This window comes from Staurois parvus, unplaced genomic scaffold (genome assembly GCF_062004578.1).
Source record: "Staurois parvus isolate SC_StPar_1 unplaced genomic scaffold, SC_StPar_1.0 ptg000716l, whole genome shotgun sequence".
Classification (NCBI taxonomy): Eukaryota; Metazoa; Chordata; class Amphibia; order Anura; family Ranidae; genus Staurois; species Staurois parvus.
In genome coordinates this window covers 1-23290 of record NW_028318512.1, presented here as the reverse complement: position 1 = coordinate 23290, position 23290 = coordinate 1, and the positions used below count along the sequence as shown (strand labels likewise).

General features: G+C 40.8%; 1 protein-coding gene across 1 annotated transcript; it reads right to left on the bottom strand.

Moving 5' to 3' along the window:
• Positions 1-7141: 7141 nt before the first annotated feature.
• LOC149445596 (speckle-type POZ protein-like) lies at positions 7142-22947 on the bottom strand (the record flags this gene model as incomplete). The annotated part of the gene is made up of 4 exons (XM_089653624.1): positions 7142-8331; positions 12839-12892; positions 19166-19308; positions 22825-22947. Coding segments are annotated over 4 exons (465 nt in total), but the record flags the coding sequence as incomplete, so codon positions are not given.
• Positions 22948-23290: the final 343 nt, after the last annotated feature.

Sequence of the window (23290 nt, the reverse complement as noted above, 5' to 3'; positions counted from 1 at the left end):
GACCATTTAAAGGCTCAGGAACCCTTTGCAGGTGTTATGGCTTAATTAGCTGATTAGAGTGGAACACTTTGAGCCTAGAATATTGCACCTTTTCACAATATTCTCATTTTCTGAGATTGTGCATTTGGGGTTTTCATGAGCTGTAAGCCATAATCATCACAATTAAAACAAATCACGGCTTGAACTATCTTCCTTTGCATGTAATGAGTCTATCTCATATATTAGTTTCACCTTTTAAGTTGCATTACTGAAATAAATGACCTTTTTATATATATATATTTACTATTATTATTTCAGGTACTTATATAGCGCTGTCAATTTACGCAGTGCTTTACACATATATATTGAACATTCACATCAGTCCCTAACCCTCAAGGGGTGTACAATCTAAGGTCCCTAACTTACATTCATACATACACACATTAGGTCCAATTTAGACAGGATCCAATTAACCTACCAGCATGTCTTTGGAGTGCGGGAGGAAACTGGAGCACCCGGAAAGCCACGCAAGCACAGGGAAAACATGCAAACTCCATGCAGGAGGCACCATGGTCGGGAATTGAACCCATGACCCATTTACTGTAAGGCAGACGTGCTAACCACCAAGCCACTGTGCCGGCCTATATATATATATATAAATAAATAGAGAGAGGAGTGAAACTCTGTCATACAGAACCGCATAGTGCTATTGCACCATGCGATATCAAGCACCAGAAAACATGCCACATTTTCTAGTGCGTGGGGGTGCCATTAAGAATACCATCATCAAACATTTGCTAAAGAGCAGCACGTTTTGCCTTGCTGCACATACAGTATGTGAACCTTGCCTTACAATGAACTTCTTTAATATGTTCCTTTTAGTCTGTTAAATAGATCACTAAATGTTTTGTTATAACTCTTTGATAAGTGCAAAATATAACTGTTGATACTGCCACAAATCCAGTGAGCTTGTAAATTCCTGGGCAAATCTCAGCAATCCTTCCAAATTCATCTCTAAGAACTATAGAACAATTGTAGTTCTATTTAGGAGAGATCAGTCTAGTGCGACAACACTAGTCCTCTACAAACACAGTACAGTAAGACAGGAAGTGTTTTACTGGCAGGATCATTAGCCACATCTAAAAGGAACAGTAAATGGACATATATTAAATGTGTGTTCTTAAGTTTAGATACACTTTAAACATAATACTTCAAAAATTGTCATAACTGGAAGAAACAGTTGCTGTGACTACCTCTTCTACACTCCTTTTTCAAAACATTTCTTTACTACTTTAGTAACCAGCAAGAACAGTTTTGCAGTGTTACATAATAGTGCTCACCTGCTTGCGGCATAAAGTTGTAGCCTGTCACATATGGTCATTCTATCAGACTGAGAACACTTCATGTCATTTGAAATGCTGCTCACAAGCTAAAACATTTCACAAAATGCAGAAATTCAATACCATCCAACAAGGCAGATATGTACATATGCCTCATACAGCACATATTAACATCATATTGCACCAAAGCAAGTATAATTTTATTATCAATAAAAAGCCCCAAGTTTTTTTTTTTCTTAAAGTGCTTAAAGTAGAACTTCGGCCAGGCTATGGACATGCAAGTAATTACACATTCTTAACAAGCAGAAAAACATTAGATCAAGACCTTACTGACTTCTATAGCTGCATCCTCAGAGTTTGCAACTAAAGCTTCTCGGTTTAAAGTGTAATTCCAAATGCTAAACCAATTCCCACCCATATTCTAAGCATATTCTATCTCCCCTGTGAAACAAAAAGGTCTATACTTACCTATTCTGAAGCTGCTCCACTCCAGTTACATAAATCGTGTCTCAGCACCAGCTTCAGTGGAGAGGAGGGACAGCCGACAGTAAGCCTATGGGCAACATCATCTCCCAGGCTCTGCAACCATCCATCGCTGCATCTCCTGAATTGAAATCGGCGTTGGGATTCGATCATGTGACCAGAACGTAGCAGCTTCAGTATAGGCAAGTATAGACATCTTTCATTTCATAGGTTAAACAGAATAGTCTTAGAATGGGGTTGGGAGTAGGTTTAGCCTTCGTTAAAATTTGACTGGAATTACACTTTACCTTTTACTTTCTCTCTCTAGCCCAGATCCCACCAGCCAGCAGAAAATTGGTAATTTGCCAACGTTTTAATGTAAATACAGAGTACAGAGATCCAACATGAACAACTTAATTGCTTCAATTGGGAATTTAAAAGAGAACTGTACCTTTGTTACAAGTTGTACCACTGCTACTTGGTGCACCCCACCTGGTTGAATACTTACCTTTGCACCTCTATGCCAGGCTGTATCACCTTTCTTCACAAAGTGTCCTTGCCAGATCCTCTTCATCCTGCACATGCATATTGAAGCCCTTGTCATTCCAATGAGCATCATTTCCCATAGGAATAAATTAGGGCAGTGGCACACATGCATAGAATGTAGAAGAACAGGCCTTTCAGAAGAAAGGCTGTGCAGCTCTTAACAGGGCTGCACACTGGAAATTGCTGAACAGGGGCAGAGGTAAGTACCAGGCCAGGTGGGCTGCACTCAAGGGGCTGTGGCCTATGCCTTTTAGGACAACTTGTATCAAATCTACAGTTGCCCTGTAAAGATTTAATACTGATTAAGAATATGGAAATATTTGAAAGTCCATAGCCCGGCTACAGAGCTACATTAATGTTGCTTGGCCTTGGGGTAAAATGTGACTTGGTAGTTTTGAGACTACAGTATTCATAAGAATGAATAAAATGAAACACTGGTATAAAGCTCCATTTGTAAACAAAGAAAAGAAAGAAACACAATTTCTTTATTGTGTTTCTTTTAAAGAATTCATTAAAATAACTTGTACACAAATAATCGTGCTATAAATAAAATAAGTGACCATTGGGGAGAAAAGAAACAACTACGCTGGCCTACTTATTGCACTTTTGGGTCAGGGTCTTGTGCGTGATCACCTTCTAGGCCATCCGCAGTACCTGGGCACAGATGTTCCCTCAGATCTCAAGTGCTCTCTTACATCTTAGGTCAAGCCTTCAATTGTGAATGTACTTGGGTACCAAAGGCCTAACATAAGCATGAAAGGGGGGGAGGGGGGGGGGGGAGAAAAAAAAAATGTATGGCACAATAACAACAATTAAAGCAGAACTAAACTTGAATTGTTAAAAAAAAGTGCTGAGAGGATGTGCATGATTCTTTAGATACTTATATGTGCCTGCCAGCACTTTTCACTGTTATTGTACACTGAGCTGCGCATGTGCGGTTTCAGCGCGATTTTGTTCCTGGTACAAAGCACTCCAGTTAGCTCATCTGCGCCAGGTTAATCAGGACGGCTGAAGACTCCGAACCATAAAAATGACCGAGTGAGGATGGAAGCACCAGCCATGGAGAGAATCATTGACAATGCCTTGTTAAAGTCTACTTTAATGTGCAAATATGCTATGGATACTTGCACAATATGGCAAAAAGTTCCTGGGGCTCCAAAATATTTCTATTTTGTCTGAGGGTTTAGTTCAGCTTTAAAAATTGTTCTTATAGCGCGCCAAGGCAATACCAATATTTTTGCTGGCTGTAATGTGCTAGAGGACCCAAGTGACTCCACAGATGTTGCGCCACTATAATCCCAGTGTGCACTGCCCCCCCAGGACCTCTGTTGTTCGGATGACTGTGTTGTACACAGCAACCATAAAATTTATAGGTTTCTAGCACAGATTGCAGAATCACAGGAGAACCTACTTGCTATGGTAACACAGATTAGGTTTTTCTGAGGCCTACTCAGAGGGGGGTTATTAAAAATGGAGTCAAAGTGAAGCAGTTATTCATGACAACCAGAATACATTTTTTTGTACAGGAAGTCTTTCACCTTTGGTAGGTCCAAAAGCAGTGCAACTGAAGGATGCGCAACAAATGCTATCGGACCAAAGAAAAAAAAACAGAGAACTGGGGACTGCCTGCTTCTAAGTATCACCTGAAGAACCTTAAGCCCAAAGCTGGCATTAGACTAGTCCAAAACATCCACCTGTTAGAACATAAAGGACGTGTGAACAAAACACCAGATGGCAGCCTTGCAAACCTGGGAAACAGTTGCTTGATTCCAAAGAGTCCAAGAAGCACTCACAGATCTAGTAGGGTGCACCTGACTGGAAAGGGTGGAACCCAAAAATTGAGACTTTAGATTAGATAGTGATCTGTCTGAGCCGCCTACAGCTGATGTACCTCTACAGGGACCTGCAGAGCCAACCCAATCACTCAATGTTCCACGATGTTGATTGGGGGATGAGATTCCAGAGGCCAAGTCCCCTGAACCAATAGGGTACCTAAGACTCCTCACCAGCCTGACACATTGTTATCCCTCATGGAGGAGCTTCCAAAAGACTTCCTTGATTTCAGAGTTGGATTTTACAAGCCACCAGGCCAGGGTAAACCTTGTCCTCGGTGCCAAATAAATCAGCCTGTTCAGAAACTCGACGGACATGTCCATGACAGAGCATTACATTGTGAAGGTCTGAATAGAAACTGGCCAAATGGAATTGCCTTGAAAGAGACCACCATTAGGCCCAAGACTATCATGCAAAAAGTGGAAAGTCAGACAAGTCCTGGACTAAGGAGTTTGAATCCAAGATAAGTCTGAATTTTCTCCTGTGTCCCCAGAACCAAATTCAGATACTTCAAAGAGCTGGCTCCAGCAACGATCTCTAAAGGTTCAGGATCTAGTCGAACCACTAACATTAATAAACTATCCAAAACACATTGTCTGAAAAAAATGCATGCAGACTGTTCCCAGGAAGTTGACTAAGTATACCACAATGGGGATGCCAGGAACAGGTTGGAGTACAATCCTTAAGACCATTCTGCCACAGGAACTGGGGCAATAACACCTTAGTTCAGAAGATCCACAAGGGCTTGAGCAGACTGCTAGTCTGTGCGATGACACAGGAAGGTTGGAGTTGAGAAACTGAGGAATGGGCAGAGTGTGAAACTCCTTGTTGCTCTAGGATACCACCTCCTGCATCCAAGTGTCTGAGATGCAAGCTGTTCAAGTGTCCGCAAAGGTTAACAAACATCACCCCACTCTGGAAAGTGGAGACGTATCTCTGTACCAAGGAAGGCCCATCTGAGGATTTGGAAGACTACGAGACCCAGACAAGCTTGGGGGGGGGGGGGTCTTGACACGGAGGGCACAAGAGTAAAGAAAAAAAAAAAAAAAAGAAAAAGGGAGGTTTAAAAACGGACAAAGGCGGCAACTTGGCAGTTTGTTCCTTAAGCTTCTGCTGAGGAAGATGGATGCTCTTGCCACCAGCAGCATCCTTGAATATGGTATCCAATGCAGATCCCTCGAAGGCCACCCTGATCAGACACTTCTTGAACAGTGTCCGCAGTCCAGAACTTTAACCGCACGTGTACCGACAGGAGACCATTGCCTGAGATAAGCCAGGAAGCCTCCGACAGGCTGTCACTGTGCACTGCATCAAATCGAAAACAGTCTCTTAATTTGGGAGTAATAGCAGTATCGGATTGCGACTCCTCAGGGGGCAGGCTCACCAGCCAAAGACTGGAGAGACTCAGAATCAAACAATCTCAGTGGCTGATGGATCAGAAGCCACCAAGGCCACAAGTAAATGAGATACATTATATGTGGAAGAAGGCAAGGGAGAGCGCTTGTGGCTTCTGTAGTCAACAAATTACTGAGTGATTTGGGCAATAAAGTCTTCCATGACTGTAGTCAAAGTTTCGTTTACAGGGCAAAGCTAATAAGAATTCTGATACAACTCACTCCCGGAGCAGAGGGAAACAGGATTCCTGGTTGCAGATGTTGGCATTGGCAACCTCAATAGGCAAGATGCAAGCAGCCCTGGAGCCATTAGTAGAATGCAAGGTGAGGCACCCATTACAGCTGTGACCATGTGGCAATAAGTCAAGGGAAGGCTCAGGGTAGGAGACAAGACCTTGGGTACTCACAAAACCCAGAGGATGTTAGCAGGTGAGAGTAGGAGGTGACCAAAGTCACTGTAGGCAGGCAACAGGAATGGATCAAAATTCCTTGTAGCTTTTTTGCAAGCAGGAGCAGCAGCAGCAGGGGGATGCTGCCTCCTTGACTTTGTATGGAGTGAAAGAGCAAAGAACACATAGGGAAAATTGGGAATTTCGACTGGCTTACTCATAAAGTAAGTCTTCAGAGAGCCAAAGGCTCTGGACATAGAAAGCGCTCTAAGGTTAGCTTATACCAAAAAAAAAAAAAAAAAAGAGTCCCTTTGTAGAACCAAGTGCCCAAAGGTCACTTCCAGGCCATCTCTGAAACTTACAGCCAGGTCTGGATGCGGCACTCCAAAAGCCAGGTTGAGGATGGCCACGCTAGATGAAGAGACTAGCATTAGCAACATTGTAGAGAATAGTCTTGACTGAACAAGAAAAATCTTGAATAAAATAAAATATGAAGCAACAAATGTTAGTTATCCACACAGCAGTCATCCTGGTAGTAAAATGGGTTATTTTGGGCTGGCCTACAGTATCCAATCCTTTTGTAGGCAGCAGTATAACCCAAAGATGAAATTCTTCCTGTGTCCCTCAATGGGTGAGAAAAAAAAATGTGGTTCATTTTCCCAATTTTTTTTTGGCTCCAATTTTAAATTAAACCTGTCACTACAACTAAAGCCCAATTCTAAAAAATGTTTTATTGCCTTGCAGTTCTTAAAATAAAATAAAAAAAGCAGCTTAAACTGCAGTAATAAGCTTCTACCAGACATTCTCCCCCTAAGACTCACTGTTCCATGGTCCATTGTTGGTCTTCTTCTGGGGTGACTGATGCCCAGCATCAAATCATACCATTTCCTATGGACCACTGTGAAGGACAAGGGGATTAGTTATCACATTGCCCTGCATGGAACAGTGCTGACTGATGTCCATGGTGCACACTGCCTCATTGAGGAACAAACATCCCCAGTCAAGAAGATAGGAAAAAGAGGACCCTATGGGGTAGATTTACTAAAATGGGTGCACTCTGGTGAAGCTGTGCATGGTAGCCAATCAGCTTCTAACTTCAGCTTGTTCAATTATGCTTTGGCAATAAAACCTGGAAGTTGACTGGTTTCTATGCAGAGTTGCACCAGATTTTGCACTCGTTTCAGTAGATAACCACATACGCATCTTCTGACCGGACAAAAGACATTCAAATAAGCTGTTTAAAAGCTATCCAAAAATTGAGGTGGGAATTATTTTCAATCTTGACAGAATTGCTTCTGCATTCTTTGAGGATCTCCCAAACACGGATCTAAGCTATGAATAAAACACAACTTCTGGACAGAGCTGCAACCATCTTCCCACCTACAGAAGGGTGTGTATCACAGCTCTCTGATTAGGCTGGAAGTAAAAATCAAAAAGACTAGCATGTGCCCCAAAGAGCTCAGGCATACAGAAGCCTTTATGTCAAAAAAGAAAAGTATGTGCAGACAGCCTGAAGTGTGTTAGGCTAATGGCAAAGAGTAGAGGAGATGTGGTGACAAGTTCACTTCAACCAGCTTTGTGTCCAATTAAATAATTGTCTCAGACATTCTGTATTGAACCACAGCTCTATTCAGATTCTTTCCAACCTTAAGTCACATTTTCAGCTCTCCCTTTTTCTTAGTGCAGTAAGGGATTGTGATACAAAGCAACACACTGATGGCTAAAGGCAACGCAACATGCTGGTTTTTGTAGTCTCACAACATCTGGAGAGCCAAAAGGTTTCCAACTATGACACAGAACATGGACAAAGCCAAACAACTATTTTTCCACAGAAAAAAAAAAAAAAAAAAACACCACAAAAGGTTTATCCTTCTGAAAAACAGAATTCAGTTACTACCGCATTATGGAGTTAGTGCAATCCTGCATAGCCTGGTCACATGACAAGGCACAGTTTGTTTATAAAAAGAAAGAAAAAAAACACGTAAACTGCTGTACATCACAATTTAGATGGGATTTGCTGAGGGTAATTTAAGGCCATTCAGTGAGTTGGAGCAACCAATCCAATTTAAAGCTGTGGATTAAATCACATCATCCATCCGCAATGCTAGTGATGTCCTCAGTCCCCGCCGGCACGCACAGTTGAAGTGAGAGAGAACGGATGCCTCAGCTTGTGTGGTACAACAGTTTGGAACACTGAGTGTCTTATCCTTTATTGGTGGAAATGTGCAGTTTGTGAGCACGTTTCAGGACTGTTTTAGCCTCTTTCTGGGAATTCCAAAGGGCGGACATTGTGCGGATGCCAGTGCTCGGAAGGCTTCAGCCACTAAATGTGGGTGGGACTGGATCATGGATTTCCAGCCTGCAGTCTCCATTATGTCGGTTGCTTGACTGAAAATGGAATACATTGAAAGAGCTTAGTGTTGGAAAGAACTTAGCTGCACTGAATGCACAAAAATTTTTCTATTCCCAGGATTTCATGCTTTCCTAGTCACACATGAATGATGTAATTTAGTATACCCCCCCCCCCCCATGTGACACTGGATAATGCTAATGCTAAAATGCACTGCAGGGGGCAGCATGGGGTTTAATGTGTATATATAGGAGGCATTCTTCAACTGTACAAACTAGTACTCAAAAAGCAATGATGGTTTCAGGTTTTCTGAAATATAAAAAGTCCTCTGACTCCTCTGTAGACCCCCTGAACCCTCTTCCCCTATACTTCTGTAGTTGCATTTAGCCCCAATTGGTTACAATAGGTAAAAAAAAAAAAAAATTAAAAATAAAAGAAGCAATTTGTAAATGTTGAGGCTTGGTGCTTTGCACTGAAAGCCTGCTGCTCTAGACCACGACTTCTCAACTAGAGTTCCTCCAGAGGTTCCTAAGGGTTTCTCGAGCTATGGGTTTCCTCTCAAATAAGTTCCCACTGACACCGGTGATTTTTTTTATCTGTATGGGGGCAATTCTTCCCAATGACCACAAGCGTAAGGAGCATTCTTGCCACTTTTACAGCGGGCAAAATAAGTATTGAACACGTCACCATTTTTCTCAGTAAATAAATTTCTAAAAATGCTATTGGTAGGACATTTTGCCCACATGTCGGTAACAACCCGTGCAATCCATACATACAAAGAAACTAAAGCAAATAAGTTCAGAAATTAAGTTATGTGTAATAAAATGGAATGACACAGGGAAAAAAGTATTGAACACACTAATTGAAATGTAATACCTCTCACAAAATCCTTTGTTGGTAATGACAGCTTCAAGACGACTCCTGTATGGAGAAACTAGTTGCATGCATTGCTCAGGTGTGATTTTGGCCCATTCTTCTACACAGTCTTCAAATCTTGAAGGTTCCATGGGCCTCTTCTATGAACTCTGATCTTTAATTATTTCCATAGATTTTCTATTAGATTCAAATCAGGTGACTGGCTGGGCCATGCTAGCAGCTTTATTTTCTTTGACACCAATTGAGAGTTTCCTTGGCTTGGTGTTTGGGATCATTCTTTTGCTGAAACGTCCACCCTTGTTTCATCTTCGTCATCCTGGTAGATGGCAGCAGATTTTTATCAAGAATGTCTTGATATATTTTTCCAGTCATTTTTCTTTCAATGACATGAAGTTTTCCAGTACCGTATGCTGAAAAACAGCCCCACACTAGGATGTTACCACCTTCGAACTTCACTCTTGGTATGGGGTGTTGTGCAGTGCCATTTGACTTCCAAACGTGTGTATTATGGCATCCAAAGAGTTGAATTTTGGTTTTATCTATATGCTCCCAGTATTTTACAGGCTTGTCAAAATGTTGTACAGTAAACTTTAAACGAGCTTCAACATGCTTTTTATTCAGTAATGGAGTCTTGCATGGTGAATGTGCATCCAGGCCATGGCGGCTGAGCACATTACTTATTGTTTTCTTTGAAACAATTGTACCTGCTAATTCCAGGTCTTTCTGAAGCTCTCCACATGTGGTTCTTGGCTCTTGGATAACTCTTCTGATAATGGTTTACACTCCTCTGTCAAAAATCTTGGAAGGAGCACCTGCTTGTGGCCGGTTTATTGTGAAATTATGTTCTTTCCACTTCCGGATTATGGCCCCAATTGTGCTCATTGGAGCATTCAGAAGTTTAGAAATCCTTCTGTAATGCCATCAGTTTGTTTTGCAACAAGGTTGTGAAGATCTTGAGAGAGCCCTTTGCTTTTACCCATCATGAGATTTCTTGTGTGACACCTTGGTAATGAGACACCCTTTTATAGGCCATCAGTTGAGACAGAACCAGCTGTATTAATTTGCACTGACACGGGGCAGGATTGCTTTCTAATTACTGATAGATTTCAGCTGATGTCTTGGCTTTCCATGCCTTTTTGCACCGCTCTTTCTTCATGTGTTCAATACTTTTTCCCTGTGTCATTCCATTTTATTACACATAACTTAATTTCTGAACCGATTTGTTTTGGTTTCTTTATATGTATGGGTTGCATGGGTTGTTACTGACACGTGGTGAAATTTCAGGTAAATGGCACCTTTAGAAATATATTTACTGAGAAAAATAGTGACGTGTTCAATACTTATTTTATCCGCTGTATGTACTTTATGTCCAATGTTTCTTTGGGTCTTTCTGTTCAATTAATTTTTTAATAAAATGGTGTGAATTTCAAATAAACAACTAAGGTCAACTTTTTGCAAAGAAATCAACAAGAGCACCCTCCAGAAAAGATTTACTTCTATATCATTAATGAACTATGTATTATGTTGTTGCAGTTTTGTATATCTGCACAATGAGCAACGTCTATATTATTGATATGGTCTATTACTTTACCACATAATGTGCTTGATTACTACAGTGTATATGGGATGTAAGAGTGCTTCACTTTTCCTCTCTTTTCAATGCAACTGAAAACAGCTGATTATGTCACACTTGACTAATTTTTTTTAATTTTTTTATTTGGCAGGGTGTTAACACAGGGGTCTCCAAACTGTAGCCAGATGCAGCCCTTTGCTTGCCTTTATCTGGTCCTTTGGGGACTATACCTCTCACCAACAATAGGGCAAAATTCCTACCAGTGATACCAACAATGGGGCACTATTCCTCTCTCCCTAATATGAGGCAAGGTTTACTCTCACTGATGCCAGGACAATTTATACCACCCACTGGCCACAATCTGGCTCCCCTAAAGTCTGTAAACTTTGTTTAGAAAGCTTGGAGACCTCTGATATAATACATAATACAAAGATTACGACTGATTTCACACTGATCAGAAAAAATGCATGTCCATTAAATGCTATGGAACTCTTTCCACCAGTCAGTTGAATTTTCTGTGCATGTTTGATGCTGGTTTAAAACCACACCAAAAACACACCTCCCCATTGAAATAGCATAAAAAACACATATGATTGCGTTTTCAGTGCATATGAGTCACGAGTCACATGTCCAAGTTTCACAGATGCATGCTGGATAATATGCATCCAGAAAATGCACCAGAAAAGCGGAAAAAAAGCATGTTTTTTTACAGCATTTTTGCAACGAAGCAGTATGAAAGCAGCCTTCGAGGGAGCAATTTATGATCTCCGTATGAAATTTTATCATAAAACCACAGAACGATTATAAAGGAAATATGCTCAATTTAAAACCCAACATGAGGCTCAGGCACACTTATTTAGAGATCCATCTCGCCGTTCATAATTAAACCACTGATAAATGTTAGCAAACAATGCCTTACTTTTGTTATAAAAGTTTTTCAGATCAATGATGTCACTAACTGATCTTGGTAAACACCTGGGAAGGACATAAGCTGCTCCTGCATTTAACATCTGCCCTGGCCCTGATTCTATGGCCAATATCAGATGGGTTAGGTAGGGTGTGTGTGTGTGTGTGTGTGTTGAGGTGCAAATCAACTGTTGCGGGAGTGTTGTAACCGAGTCTTGTACCGATTGTACCCACCCACAGAAAGAGACCTGATGCATCACTTTCTCAAGACTACAACTGGGAGAAAATGTGACTGGGATCCACTGAGAAAGGTCCCTTCACCTAACAGAAGAAAAAAAAGCACACAATTTACTAGCCCTTACTAGCTGAAGTTCTCCATGTGCCTCTCTGTTCCTGCACCACCATCTTGAAACTCCTTTTTTGGCAGACAGATTGATCTCTTGATCTCTCTCAGGCACAGGCATACCGCTGGTCTCCAGCAAGAATTTAGGACCTGAGAGAGCCCCATGGCGCAGACATGCCATAAGGCGATCTGACAGGTCCTAAATACCGTGAAATTTAATCTCTAACATAAAACATTGCCTTCTGGGATGAGTAACCTGAACATCCTAAGTGGGTGGCTGATACTATACTACCCTGCCTAATGCTTAAAATCTTTTTACGGTTGTGTATGAGGGAGCAGATAAGTACTTCATTTTGTGGGTGAAGGTCCAGTTTACAGATCACCTTCAGAGAACTTGACCATTATCCCCTTGAATGAGTACACCACGATTTCCTAATCAAGAGGCAAAATGCTTCAGCACAGGGTGTCTGGAGGAGTCAGGGCTACAATGCACAATAAACTGAACCTATTCACACAGGCATGAAATGTGTTATAGCAACTGTTTGTGTGGAGTGTGGGGGCAGCTAACACTTTTACGCTTCCATTACCAGCGGTTGTTTGTTCAATTATGACCAGAGCGACTCCAGGCAGAAGTCTTTAAAATGAATGTGTCACTCTGCCATGTATGTACATATCCACCCTCAGTGTTTAATGCTGAGTACACTGCTGCATCTACAGGTTATTTCTAATGTTTATTAAACTAAGCTCTCAGATGAACACAGGCAGAGCTGCTCTGTTTACTTTTTCAGAAGGAAGCAGATTTCTGTACCGGATGGAGCCACCATGGAATGAAATTATAAGCACTTACCTGCCATTCCAGTTTTTGCCGTCCTTGCAACCTAGTTGCCTGAGAAGACTACATCTGTAAATAAAGAGCATTTAGAAGAACCATCAACAGGATAATCCACAATAAATATGTAGATAAATCTGAAAACCATCTTCATAAGTGCACAATGAATCCCAGTAATATATATAGTGACAGAAACACTTACTGTAAGAGAGTGAAGGTGGAAAATGACATTTGGAGAGCCAGATCTAGGAGAGAAAGTGCCTGATGGCTCAGGACAGGTAGCCCAATGGAGAAGCCTGAATACTGCAGTGTTTTGCCACAAACAGAAAGGTGAAATGTGAACTCTTCTGGATTTCAAAGCCACAAGCAGCATGTGTTTTTTGGGAGTGGACATGTATTCTTAAAAGTGAATTAAAGCTTCGTGTTTTGTTTTTTAATCACAAACATGTTATTCTTACCAGTTCCATGTCATGGTTTTGCACAGAGCAACCCCCATCCTCAACCCTCCAACACTCCTGGCTCCTCCCCCTTGACCATTGCCCCCAAAAGCAAGCCACTTGCTATAGGGACACTGGTGCGTACTCACTCCCATGCCCCACTCTGTGTTCATAAGACACATAGAGCCATGCCTTGGCTTTGCCCTCTCCTTATTGGCTCACTGGCTGTGACTGACAGCAATGGAAGTAAAAGGCACCCACGTCTGTGTCTCAGCTAATGAGGAGTGAGAGACCCAGGACAGCCAAGGCTCTCGTGAACATCACTGGATCAAGGGGGCTCAGGTGAAAATTAGGGGGGACTGTGGGGGGAGCAGTAAACAGAAGGCTTTTTAGCTTCATTCATAGAATGTATGAATGTAAAAAAAACCTTTAGCTTTTACAACCACTTTAATGGAGTGCCACATCCTCTACTGTTTTCAGTTGCATTGAAAACATGTTAAAGACCAACTTTGGGTAAAAAAGTATGCCTTGCAGTGGGGGCTGTACTCACACTGCAAGGGTTATTGCTGGTTTATGCCTAGGAAAGCAATAAAGGGAAATATTCTTACCCAACCCTCCATTCCTCTCTACAGTTAGACCAAGCCCCTCAGCATCCGCTCCCCCCGTACTGATATCAAGATCAGAGAAGGGTAGATAGCCAATGAGCAGGCAGAGACCCAGGACAGTCGAGGCTGTCATTCACAATCGCTGGATCTCGATGAGGCTCAGGTAAGTATTGAGGTGGCTGGGGGCACTGCAGCACACAGAATACATGAAGGTAAAAAACCTTCAGCCTTTACAACCACTTTATGCCCTGTAGAGTGCATATTGTTAAGCAAACAACGCTGTAAAGGTGAAATATGGCCTATTTGTGGAGTTTATAACTTACCTGCTGTCATCCTCATCAAGATCCTTTCTAAAGGTACCCATAGACCTTAAATGAGGTGCCCATTCCAGCTGTTTTCAGTCATGCCTTTGGGTGCCTGCAGATGTTCCATATGAGGAAACAGTTGATTGGATAGGTAAGAAGGGTCCCAATAATGTATCCCCTTAACAAAATATAGAAACTTCCTTCTCTAAAGTGTTACTAAGCCCACAACAGTAAAATCAGTCTGTATATACAGTAAAGCATGCTTGTTATACCCAAAGTGGAACCTAAGGGGTTAATCCCCTGCATTGTGCAAAAAGGCTGTGTGATTCTGTCTTCTTTGATCCGCCCCTTCTTGTTCTGTCCTCAATACATCTGCAGATAGTACAGAGCCCTAGGAGGCACTCTGCACATGCTCAGTTGGGTGTGTATTGCTAGAGGGTTTTGGGAGTTTTATTGGGAGGGTGCATGTGATCAGCACAGGGACTATCAGCACTGTCCAGAGGGTCAGGGGTCATGCAGCCTCATAGGACAGTCAGGAGTATGAAAACGCCTCCTACAAGCTATAACCAGTGCTCGGCTGGACACTGATAGAAATCACAAGACTGCTATATACTGCGGATGAGAAAAGGTATTCAGCAGTTTATATTTTTTGAAATCCATTTCCATGTTCTGTGTACTGTGGGGGACCAGATAGAGTGAATGCAGGGTCCTGGGTTTAGTAACGCTTAAAGAGATTAAAGGGGAGATCGGATGAATCTGCAGGTAAGGTAGAAAATTCTTTTAATCTATTATGTATCAATATTGTGTACCTATATTGTTACAGGTAGGCTGGAGGTCATTTAGCACCACATCCCATATAATAAATAACAATATGCACAAACACTAAGAGGATTTTTAAGGTGCTCAAAAAGTTCCAAACATTGCACTAAAATTATACAAAACGTTATTACATATTGTCACATGAAAAATTTTAAAATATTGGAATTTTAAAGGGGTTATATAAGTTTGGTGAGGTCCTTCCATGTGTCCCTTGGGGCAAATAGCTGGGGATATAAAATCCTGGATCGTTTGAGGCAAGTGAGTCTGCCCATGAGTTTATGAATTTCCTCCAGCTCTTTTGCAGTAGGTGTAGGGCATATATTTGCCTGATTAAAAGTTATATAAATTTATTTTTTTCCCTTTCCTCTGCTTCGTTTGTTGCATTGAGGGGTTGATGTGTTTGTCAGCAGGGAGGTTCGTGTTGGCAGGGTGCAGCTTTCTTAGCCTCTTTTGGCCTACTTTGGACTCCTCTGGGGATATGAGAGTGGAAGCTTGTCTCTTTTGCTCTTTTTAAATGAAGACACACCTAGAAAGAACAGCCCTGGTAGTTTAACCCTATAAAAACCTATATCAAGCAGGTGTTGGAAATTATGAATGTCTAGGATGCATTGGTGGTTTTTGTATTTTTTTTTTGCATTTTTGTTAAATTTGTTTACTGTTATATCTTATTTTCTCCTAGTGGCAACTATATGCAATTATCTGTAAATCCCCTGAAGAAGCCATAAATTTGGCGAAACATGTGGAGTGGGAATTGTGGCATTGTGAATCTAAGCCACATGGAGCACTCTGTTGTTTTTAAGCTTCTTTAACTACCAATGTGATGTAATTTTTTTTAATGACAATATGTAATAAAGTTTTGTATAATTTTAATACGTTTGGAACTTTTTGAGCACCTTAAAAATCCCCTCAGTGTTTGTGCATATTGTTGGTTATTTATTATATATCAACATTGATCTGCTACCCGCTTTTATCAATTTGCTGTTTCACAATGTAAACAAAATCATACATTTACATAGAACCAAATTTTTTACAACAGATAATACCCCAGAGCAAAAACAATCTGCACTACTTCTGGAAATCAGGCAACTGATGTGAACACTCAAAATGTCTACTATCTAATGCTATGCTTAGTTGATATTACGTATTGTATCCAAGGCATTAAAAGTGTAGTTCAAGGTAAAGCGGTCACTAACGACAAAACACAAGGCTGTACAGCGTACCGATAGAGACCTTTTCACATTATAAATGTGCCCAAGTAGTCGCCATGGATGAGCTACAGGTCAGATCTCTGACATTATCCAGTACATCTGACATTAAAAAGCATGCTTTAGCAATCCCTACAGCTCTGTGTATACAGTACTTGTGGGGGCAAACTTTGAGCCCAAATTTAGGGTATGGTCACTATCCCGGGTTTACTTAACATTTATAGCTTTTGTCCATCAGACCAGTGTCAGATTTACACCAATCAGCCATAACATTACATACAACAATAATATGATACCTCTGTGGGACTTTACATGCAAAATATACAGAACTCTCTGCTGATACTGGCAAGGTTAAAGCATCTAGACCGCACTTTCAGTATATGGTGGCCGCAATGGACATGCCTTGATCCACAGGGTATGTCCCGCTTGAAGGACGAACGGCAGCCTGGATTATGCATGGTTTTAAATCTACAGCTGGTGTTTTGCTTTTTTTTTTTTTTTAAATTCAACATATGGTATATCGTCTTTTTCCCTGAGGGAATTCTCTCCAAAACGCGTGGTCAGACTTTCTCCTGGTCGAACAACCATATTGAACAAGCCACATAAAAGGGTAGATTTTATTGGCGTACTATAAACAATGGGGTATCCCAGACTATATATTGCGTTTTGTTGGACATGCATATTAAACCAGCTATAAAAATTTTTTAATTTTTACAGTTTTAAATTATTTTGTAATAAAGATTGGCATACATATCTTGCCTTTTAAGTATACGTTCTGTATATTTGCCTGCAAAGTCCCACGGGGGATTATATGATCATTTTAATTTATATCAATGGATGTTGGCAATTCAACGGAGAGTACCACTCAATTTTAGTATTATCAGCCATAACATTATGATCTGTTACATGTAACGAGATTAACATTGATTGTCTTGTTACAATGGCATCTGAAAGTGAATGGGATATATTAGGCAGCAAGCGAACATCTTAACCCTGAAGCTGATGTGTTCAAAGCAAGAAAAGCAGCCAAGGCTCACTATTGCGCATAGGGAATGAAGGCTGGCCTGTGCAGTCCAATCCAATAGAAGAGCTACTGTAACTCAAACTGCTGAAAAAGGTAATGCTGGTTCCAAAGGTAAGGTGTCAGAACTCACAGTGCATTGCAGTTTGTTGTGTATGGGGCTGTGTAGTTGAAGACTGTTCAGGGGGGCCCAAGCGGAGCCTTGTCCACTGCTAAAAGCACCAGCAGGGAGTGCCTGAGCATCAGAACTGGGCCACAGAGCAATGGAACAAGGTGGCCTGGTCTGATGAATCATGTTTCCTTTTATATATCATGTGGATAAGTCAGGTGTGTTGTTTACCTGGGGAAGAGATGGCACCAGGATGTACTATGGTAAGAAGGCAAGCTGGTGGAGGCAGTAATCTGCTACTGACAGCTTGGTGCCACATACCACAGCATACCTTCAGAGGTCTAGTGGAATCCATGCCTCAACGGGTCAGGGTTGTTTTGGTGGCAAAAGAGCCTACTCAACATTAGATGGTCATAATGTTATAGCTGACTGGTATGTATCCACTTACACACACACACGCTGCGCTTTGCAAGTGGTTTACTGGGGTTATGGCTGAAACTACCAGCCATAACCCCGGTATGTTATGTTTCAGCCAGCATTTCTCTTTCTGATAAAAGCATTCTGAGCAGCTAAATAGCCGCTGGATAGCTTTTAGAAACAGCAGAAAGGGACGAACACCAACCTTCCCCCCCGGGATCCGATCCAGCAGATGCGGCTGCTATTCACAGAGGTGGAGGACTCCAGATCATATTTCCTAACCTCTATGATCTAGGCGGACCAGAGTGACGTTGTGGGCCAAATGTAAATTTTTTTTTTTTTTTTTTACAAGGTCAATCTTTTTCTCTTTGAAAGGTAGAGGAGACATTTGGGGTCTTATAAAAAGAGGACCTGTCATCCCTTAATTCTATTACAAGGGATGTTTACATTCCTTGTAATAGGAAGAAAGTGATAAAAAAAAATTAAAAAAAAAAAAAAAAGGACAGTGTAAAAATATAAAAAAAAAATAAAGGGGAAAAAAAGGAAGTGCCCCCATCCCTCCATGCTCATGCACAGAAGCGAACGCATACATAAGTCGCACACATATGTAAAGGGTGTTTGCACCAAACATGAGGTATTGCTGTGAATGTTAGTGCAAGAGCAATATTTTTCAAAAGAATTGCGTTATATATTGTGTTTTGCTTTTTCTTTTAACCATTAAAGTGTATTTCTTCAAAAGATTTGTGTTTGAAAACCACTGCGCAAATACTGTGTCACATAAAACATATATATATAAATAAAATATGGGCAATAATTTTCTAGAAAAAAATAGTGAATTTTTACTTAAACAAAAAGTGCCAGAAAAGGATTTGTCTTCAAGTGGGTGTACACACATACATATATACTCTTACAGGGGACTAATAAATGCAAGGGGATACATTATATATGTGGGAAGCATCAACCTAGGGTAACATTCAGAGACTCTAGCAGCAAACTCTGCTAAGCAATTTTCCCACTGAAACTAGTAATGCAGCACAAACCCAAGGCAATCATCCACCTTTTCTGCGAAAAACCAATTACCGTTTATGGTATTCCCACTGCTGTTAACATTCATAGACACAAGACAGAATTTCAGAAATGTAGAGTTGTTAGCTCTACACCAGCATGGACACAAGATGACTCTCACCAAGTTACAAAAAAATGAATTACTGTAGGGGTCTGGTTTGAGCAATTAGCCAATTTACATCATGTCAGATCTCCCCAGCTTGAGGAACAAAAACAACATTTTGAATAAGTTTACATCTTGAGACCTCTGCCGTTGGACCCTTTAAAAGAAATCTTTTGCTTAAATCAGGTTTTTGACTGAAGCGGTGTATCAGAAACACCCAATCCGCATCTTGCGTTGAGTGCAGCAGAATTGTACTTGCCTGTTAATAAAGTCTATTGCTTGTGCTTTCAGCTGCTCGGCACTGTGCAAATCTGCCAAGATAAGGACATCAGCAACATTTTCCACTGAAAGGTTACTGCATAAAGCCTCTTCACACAGGACTTTTAATCGCTCTAATGCATACTGTCAAAAGAAAAACAATATCAATGGCAAAGTGCTACAAATAAATAGTAAATTAAAAAAAAAAAAAAATGGTATACGAAATGAAGGACAGTGATGTGGCAAAAAAGAGCAATAAAAAGAGCAATAGCCCACACCAATCAGTAGTGTTTATTTCATCCATTTAGAGCCATCAGAGGAAAAACGTTTTGACTGATTATTTTTGTGTTTATTTCCACAAAAAAATGGGTATGGTATATAGTCCAGATGAAGCATACCTAAGAATTTGCCCTCATTCAGAAAGGCATATTTAACTATAAATCTGTGCGAGGGCTCCGTTTGCTTGCATGGGGGAGCACAGCTGTCCTGTGCATTCACATGGAGGCAAATCTATTCATGTCAATTGAGACACAAAAGCTGTTCCTAATTGGTATCCATGCAGGTGCAATTTCGGGGGACGCACTCACACGGATATCAAATTGGGAGAAGCGGCTGCAGAGACACATGAATGGGACTGCCTGCATTCAGATGCAGGGACACCTGTGCATCCCCATACTAGCGGAGGGCAGATGCCGCAGGGACCAGTCTTACGCTTGGGGGGGGGGGGGGGGGGGATGCCAAAACCCTAGAGAAAAAAAAGAGCAGTTAACCCATGCAGTGCAGGCACAGCCCCACTGCATGGGGAAAAAAATTCCTGGAGTTCCTCTTTAAGTACGCCCATGTGAACAATGCCTACAAGTTATACAATAACGCGATATGTCACATACATAACTGAGCTCCATCAAAGTGAAGGGTAGGAGGGACAGGGGTTTGGTCAGAACAGGGTTTGATGGCTGGCATGGGAAAAAGAGGAGGGGGGTAGTGAGAATTGGTGAAGTGGGAAGAAAGGGGGATGAGTTGGGGGGGAGAACTAGGTGGGAGCATAACCTGCGCACATTTTCTGTGCTTAAAAGTGTATGTAAACCCAGTTGAGCTACTTATTGCATAGAAACACTAAAGCGGTAATAAACCCAAAAGCAAACATTTATTATATTGCAGGTTATCAACACTTGGGTGCGGTGGCTGCACTAGTTTTATCTTTTTGAGTTTTATTTCCTTTATTTTCACCTGGTGAAAGAAACTGAAAAAAAAAGAAACTGTTGCTGTAACTGCTTAAAACGTGTTACCTGGAGATTGGCTTCAACTTGTTGGTGCAGCTAAATCTGCTAGTGCATCCAACACTCCCCTCCCCCAGTTTAACCACTTCAATACCGGGCACTTTTACCCCCTTCCTGCCCAGGAGAATTTTCAGCTTTCAGTGTTGTCACACTTTGAATGACAATTGTGCGGTCATGCAACAATTTTTTACCTTTTTCACAAAAATAGAGTTTTCTTTTGGTGGTATTTATTCACCACTGAGTTTTTAATTGTTTTGCTAAAAAAAAAAAAAAAAAAAAAACCCAAAACTTTAGAAAAAAAAAAAGGTTTTTCTTCGTTTCGGTTATAAACTTTTGTAAATAAATAACCTTTCTTAATACATTTAGGTCAAAATGTATTCTTCAACAATTCTTTGGTGAAAATACCCCAAATTAGTGCATATTATTTAGTCTGTAGGAATGTTATAGAGTCCACAAACCAAGGTATTTGACAAATCGATCAATGTACTGACAGCCAAGCTCATTTCTTGAGGCAAGGAAACACCAGGATAGTACAAATATCTTCAAAATGACCCATTTTTGGAAAATAGACAGCCCATGGTATTTAGTAAGAGGCATGGTGAGTTTTTTGAAGTTGTAATTTTTTGTTACAATTTTTTGGAAAACAAAAAAAAAAAAAAAAAAACACTTTTTTTTTTTTTTTTTTTTTACATATTGCCAGTTCAGTGCAGCGTTATAACTGGTGTGTCGGCAAGCAGGGATACTCAATGGTAACAGTATGTAAAAAAAAAAAAAATTTAATTATTTTTTCTCAACACACTGTGACCAGAGCAATACTTAGTTACCATAGTAATATTGAACTACTCTGGATCAGGATATTTTTTTTTTTACATATTATGATGGCTAATACCAATGTATTTGATTGATATTTGCAACCATTATTACTGAATGAAACTGATTAATTCAGTCTACTGTTGTGATTAGTTGTTATTGTGCAAAAGCTCATCACATGATACAGATGGACTGTGATTGGCCCTGTCTGTACCATGTGACTGCTTTGACCAATCACAGCTAACAACACAATTGTATGCAATGGATGGCATGAAAGAAAGCCATCCATTGTATACAATTGTCATGTGATCTACTGTGATTAGTCAGAGTGGTCACATGACACTGGTAACAGGCCGATGTAGTGATCTGTCATCGGCTGTGTCCAGTGGACACAGTCGGTGACAGATCGCGCCACTGCTCTGCACATTCTGACAGGACGTCATATGACGCCCACTCAGGAGGAGGAGTGTCCCACTCGGCCTATAGCAGATTGTGTTAACAATGATGCTTTCCAAAGGTGTGTCCGAGTGCCCTCACTCTGAAGGAATAGCAAATATTGAAAGTGTGTTACCGGCCAAATCACCAGGTGAAAACAGAGAAAAGGATTGGTAAGCTGCAATATATTACATTTTTGGTTTTGGGTTTAATACCGCTTTAAATAACATGATAACTGATCATATCATCATATTTTACGAAGATCAAACACCTCTTTGTGCCTCTTATCTTGCGGTCACATGATCTAGCCCATGTACCTCTGCCTCTCACTGTTCAATAGTGGGGCAAAGATTAGTTTCAGTGCATGACAAAGCTCTAAGCTCAACCATTAATATGAAAGCACACATACCAACACCTCCATACTACCCCACTGGGCGCTGCTGACATTAGCTGTGCAATCTTCTGATCAGTTGCTTGATAACAAATCAGACCTGCCTCTGGAACAGAGTGCATAGCTAATGTCAAACATGCACATTTAAAGGAATGCCAGGAATTGGTTCTTTCATGAGGAATGTCACGTGGGGCATGGCTTCCTATCAAAATAAAACTGGACTAAGCACAGTGATAGTACAACCCTGAAAACAGAAAATCATGTTTGTACTTAGCAACATTCCAGCTGAAGAAAGGAGTACTCATCACTGCTGGCCACTGTTTCAGACAGCCACAGCACCTGCAACTGTCTGAATACCCGCACAGTGACTTCATCTCATAGGATGCTGTCATACTTCAGCTGACAATTTTATCACCTCCAGTGGCCCAGACAGTATCAGTTATCAGCTCTGAACTCCGTAGGAAAGTCGGCTTTTATCGCAGTCTTCCATCCTGACCACTCTGCTTTGATATGGAAATATTACAACAACACATTAATAGCCCTGAGAGGTAAAACTAAAATAATAATCATAATAACAAGCACCATGTAACAGTTTAACCTTGCTACTTCCTCTTCAATATGAGATTGCGGTGTTGGGAAGAAGACTTACTTGTAAATGACACTATATAAAGCCTGTCACAGGCAGTTCAACCAGTTTAGTAAAAGGTGCGAAAAAACGCAAACACTTTTAATTGGCGAAGGACTTACTTTATCTGCTGCTGCCAACAAGTTATCAGCCATCTTGTCTAGATTGGGGGCTTTTCCTGTATAGATAAATCTCAGTATTTCTTCAAATACTTCAGGTTCCACATCGTGAATGTCTATTCTATTCTGTACAAGAAAAAAAAAGTCAAGAGCAAATACATGAAAAAAAAAGGAAAGCAGTGCAAGCTTAGTGAACAACCAGAACGCAAAAAGAAAAAAAAAAACCTAGTCAAAGACTGTATTGAACATACAGTTTAAACCTGCTAAATATGTTCCAGGGGCATGAAAACAAAGTATGTACAAAACAAAAAACAAAACAAAAAAAAAAACAGCCCGAATAGAAAAGCCTGTCCCGTCACCATACTGTAGAGAAAGAACCTTGCTCTCTGTGAAAGCTGTAGTCTCCCTGCAGAGATCCGACAGAAGGCACCGCCTGACCCATACCACCAAGCTAGAGCTAGAACTCTTC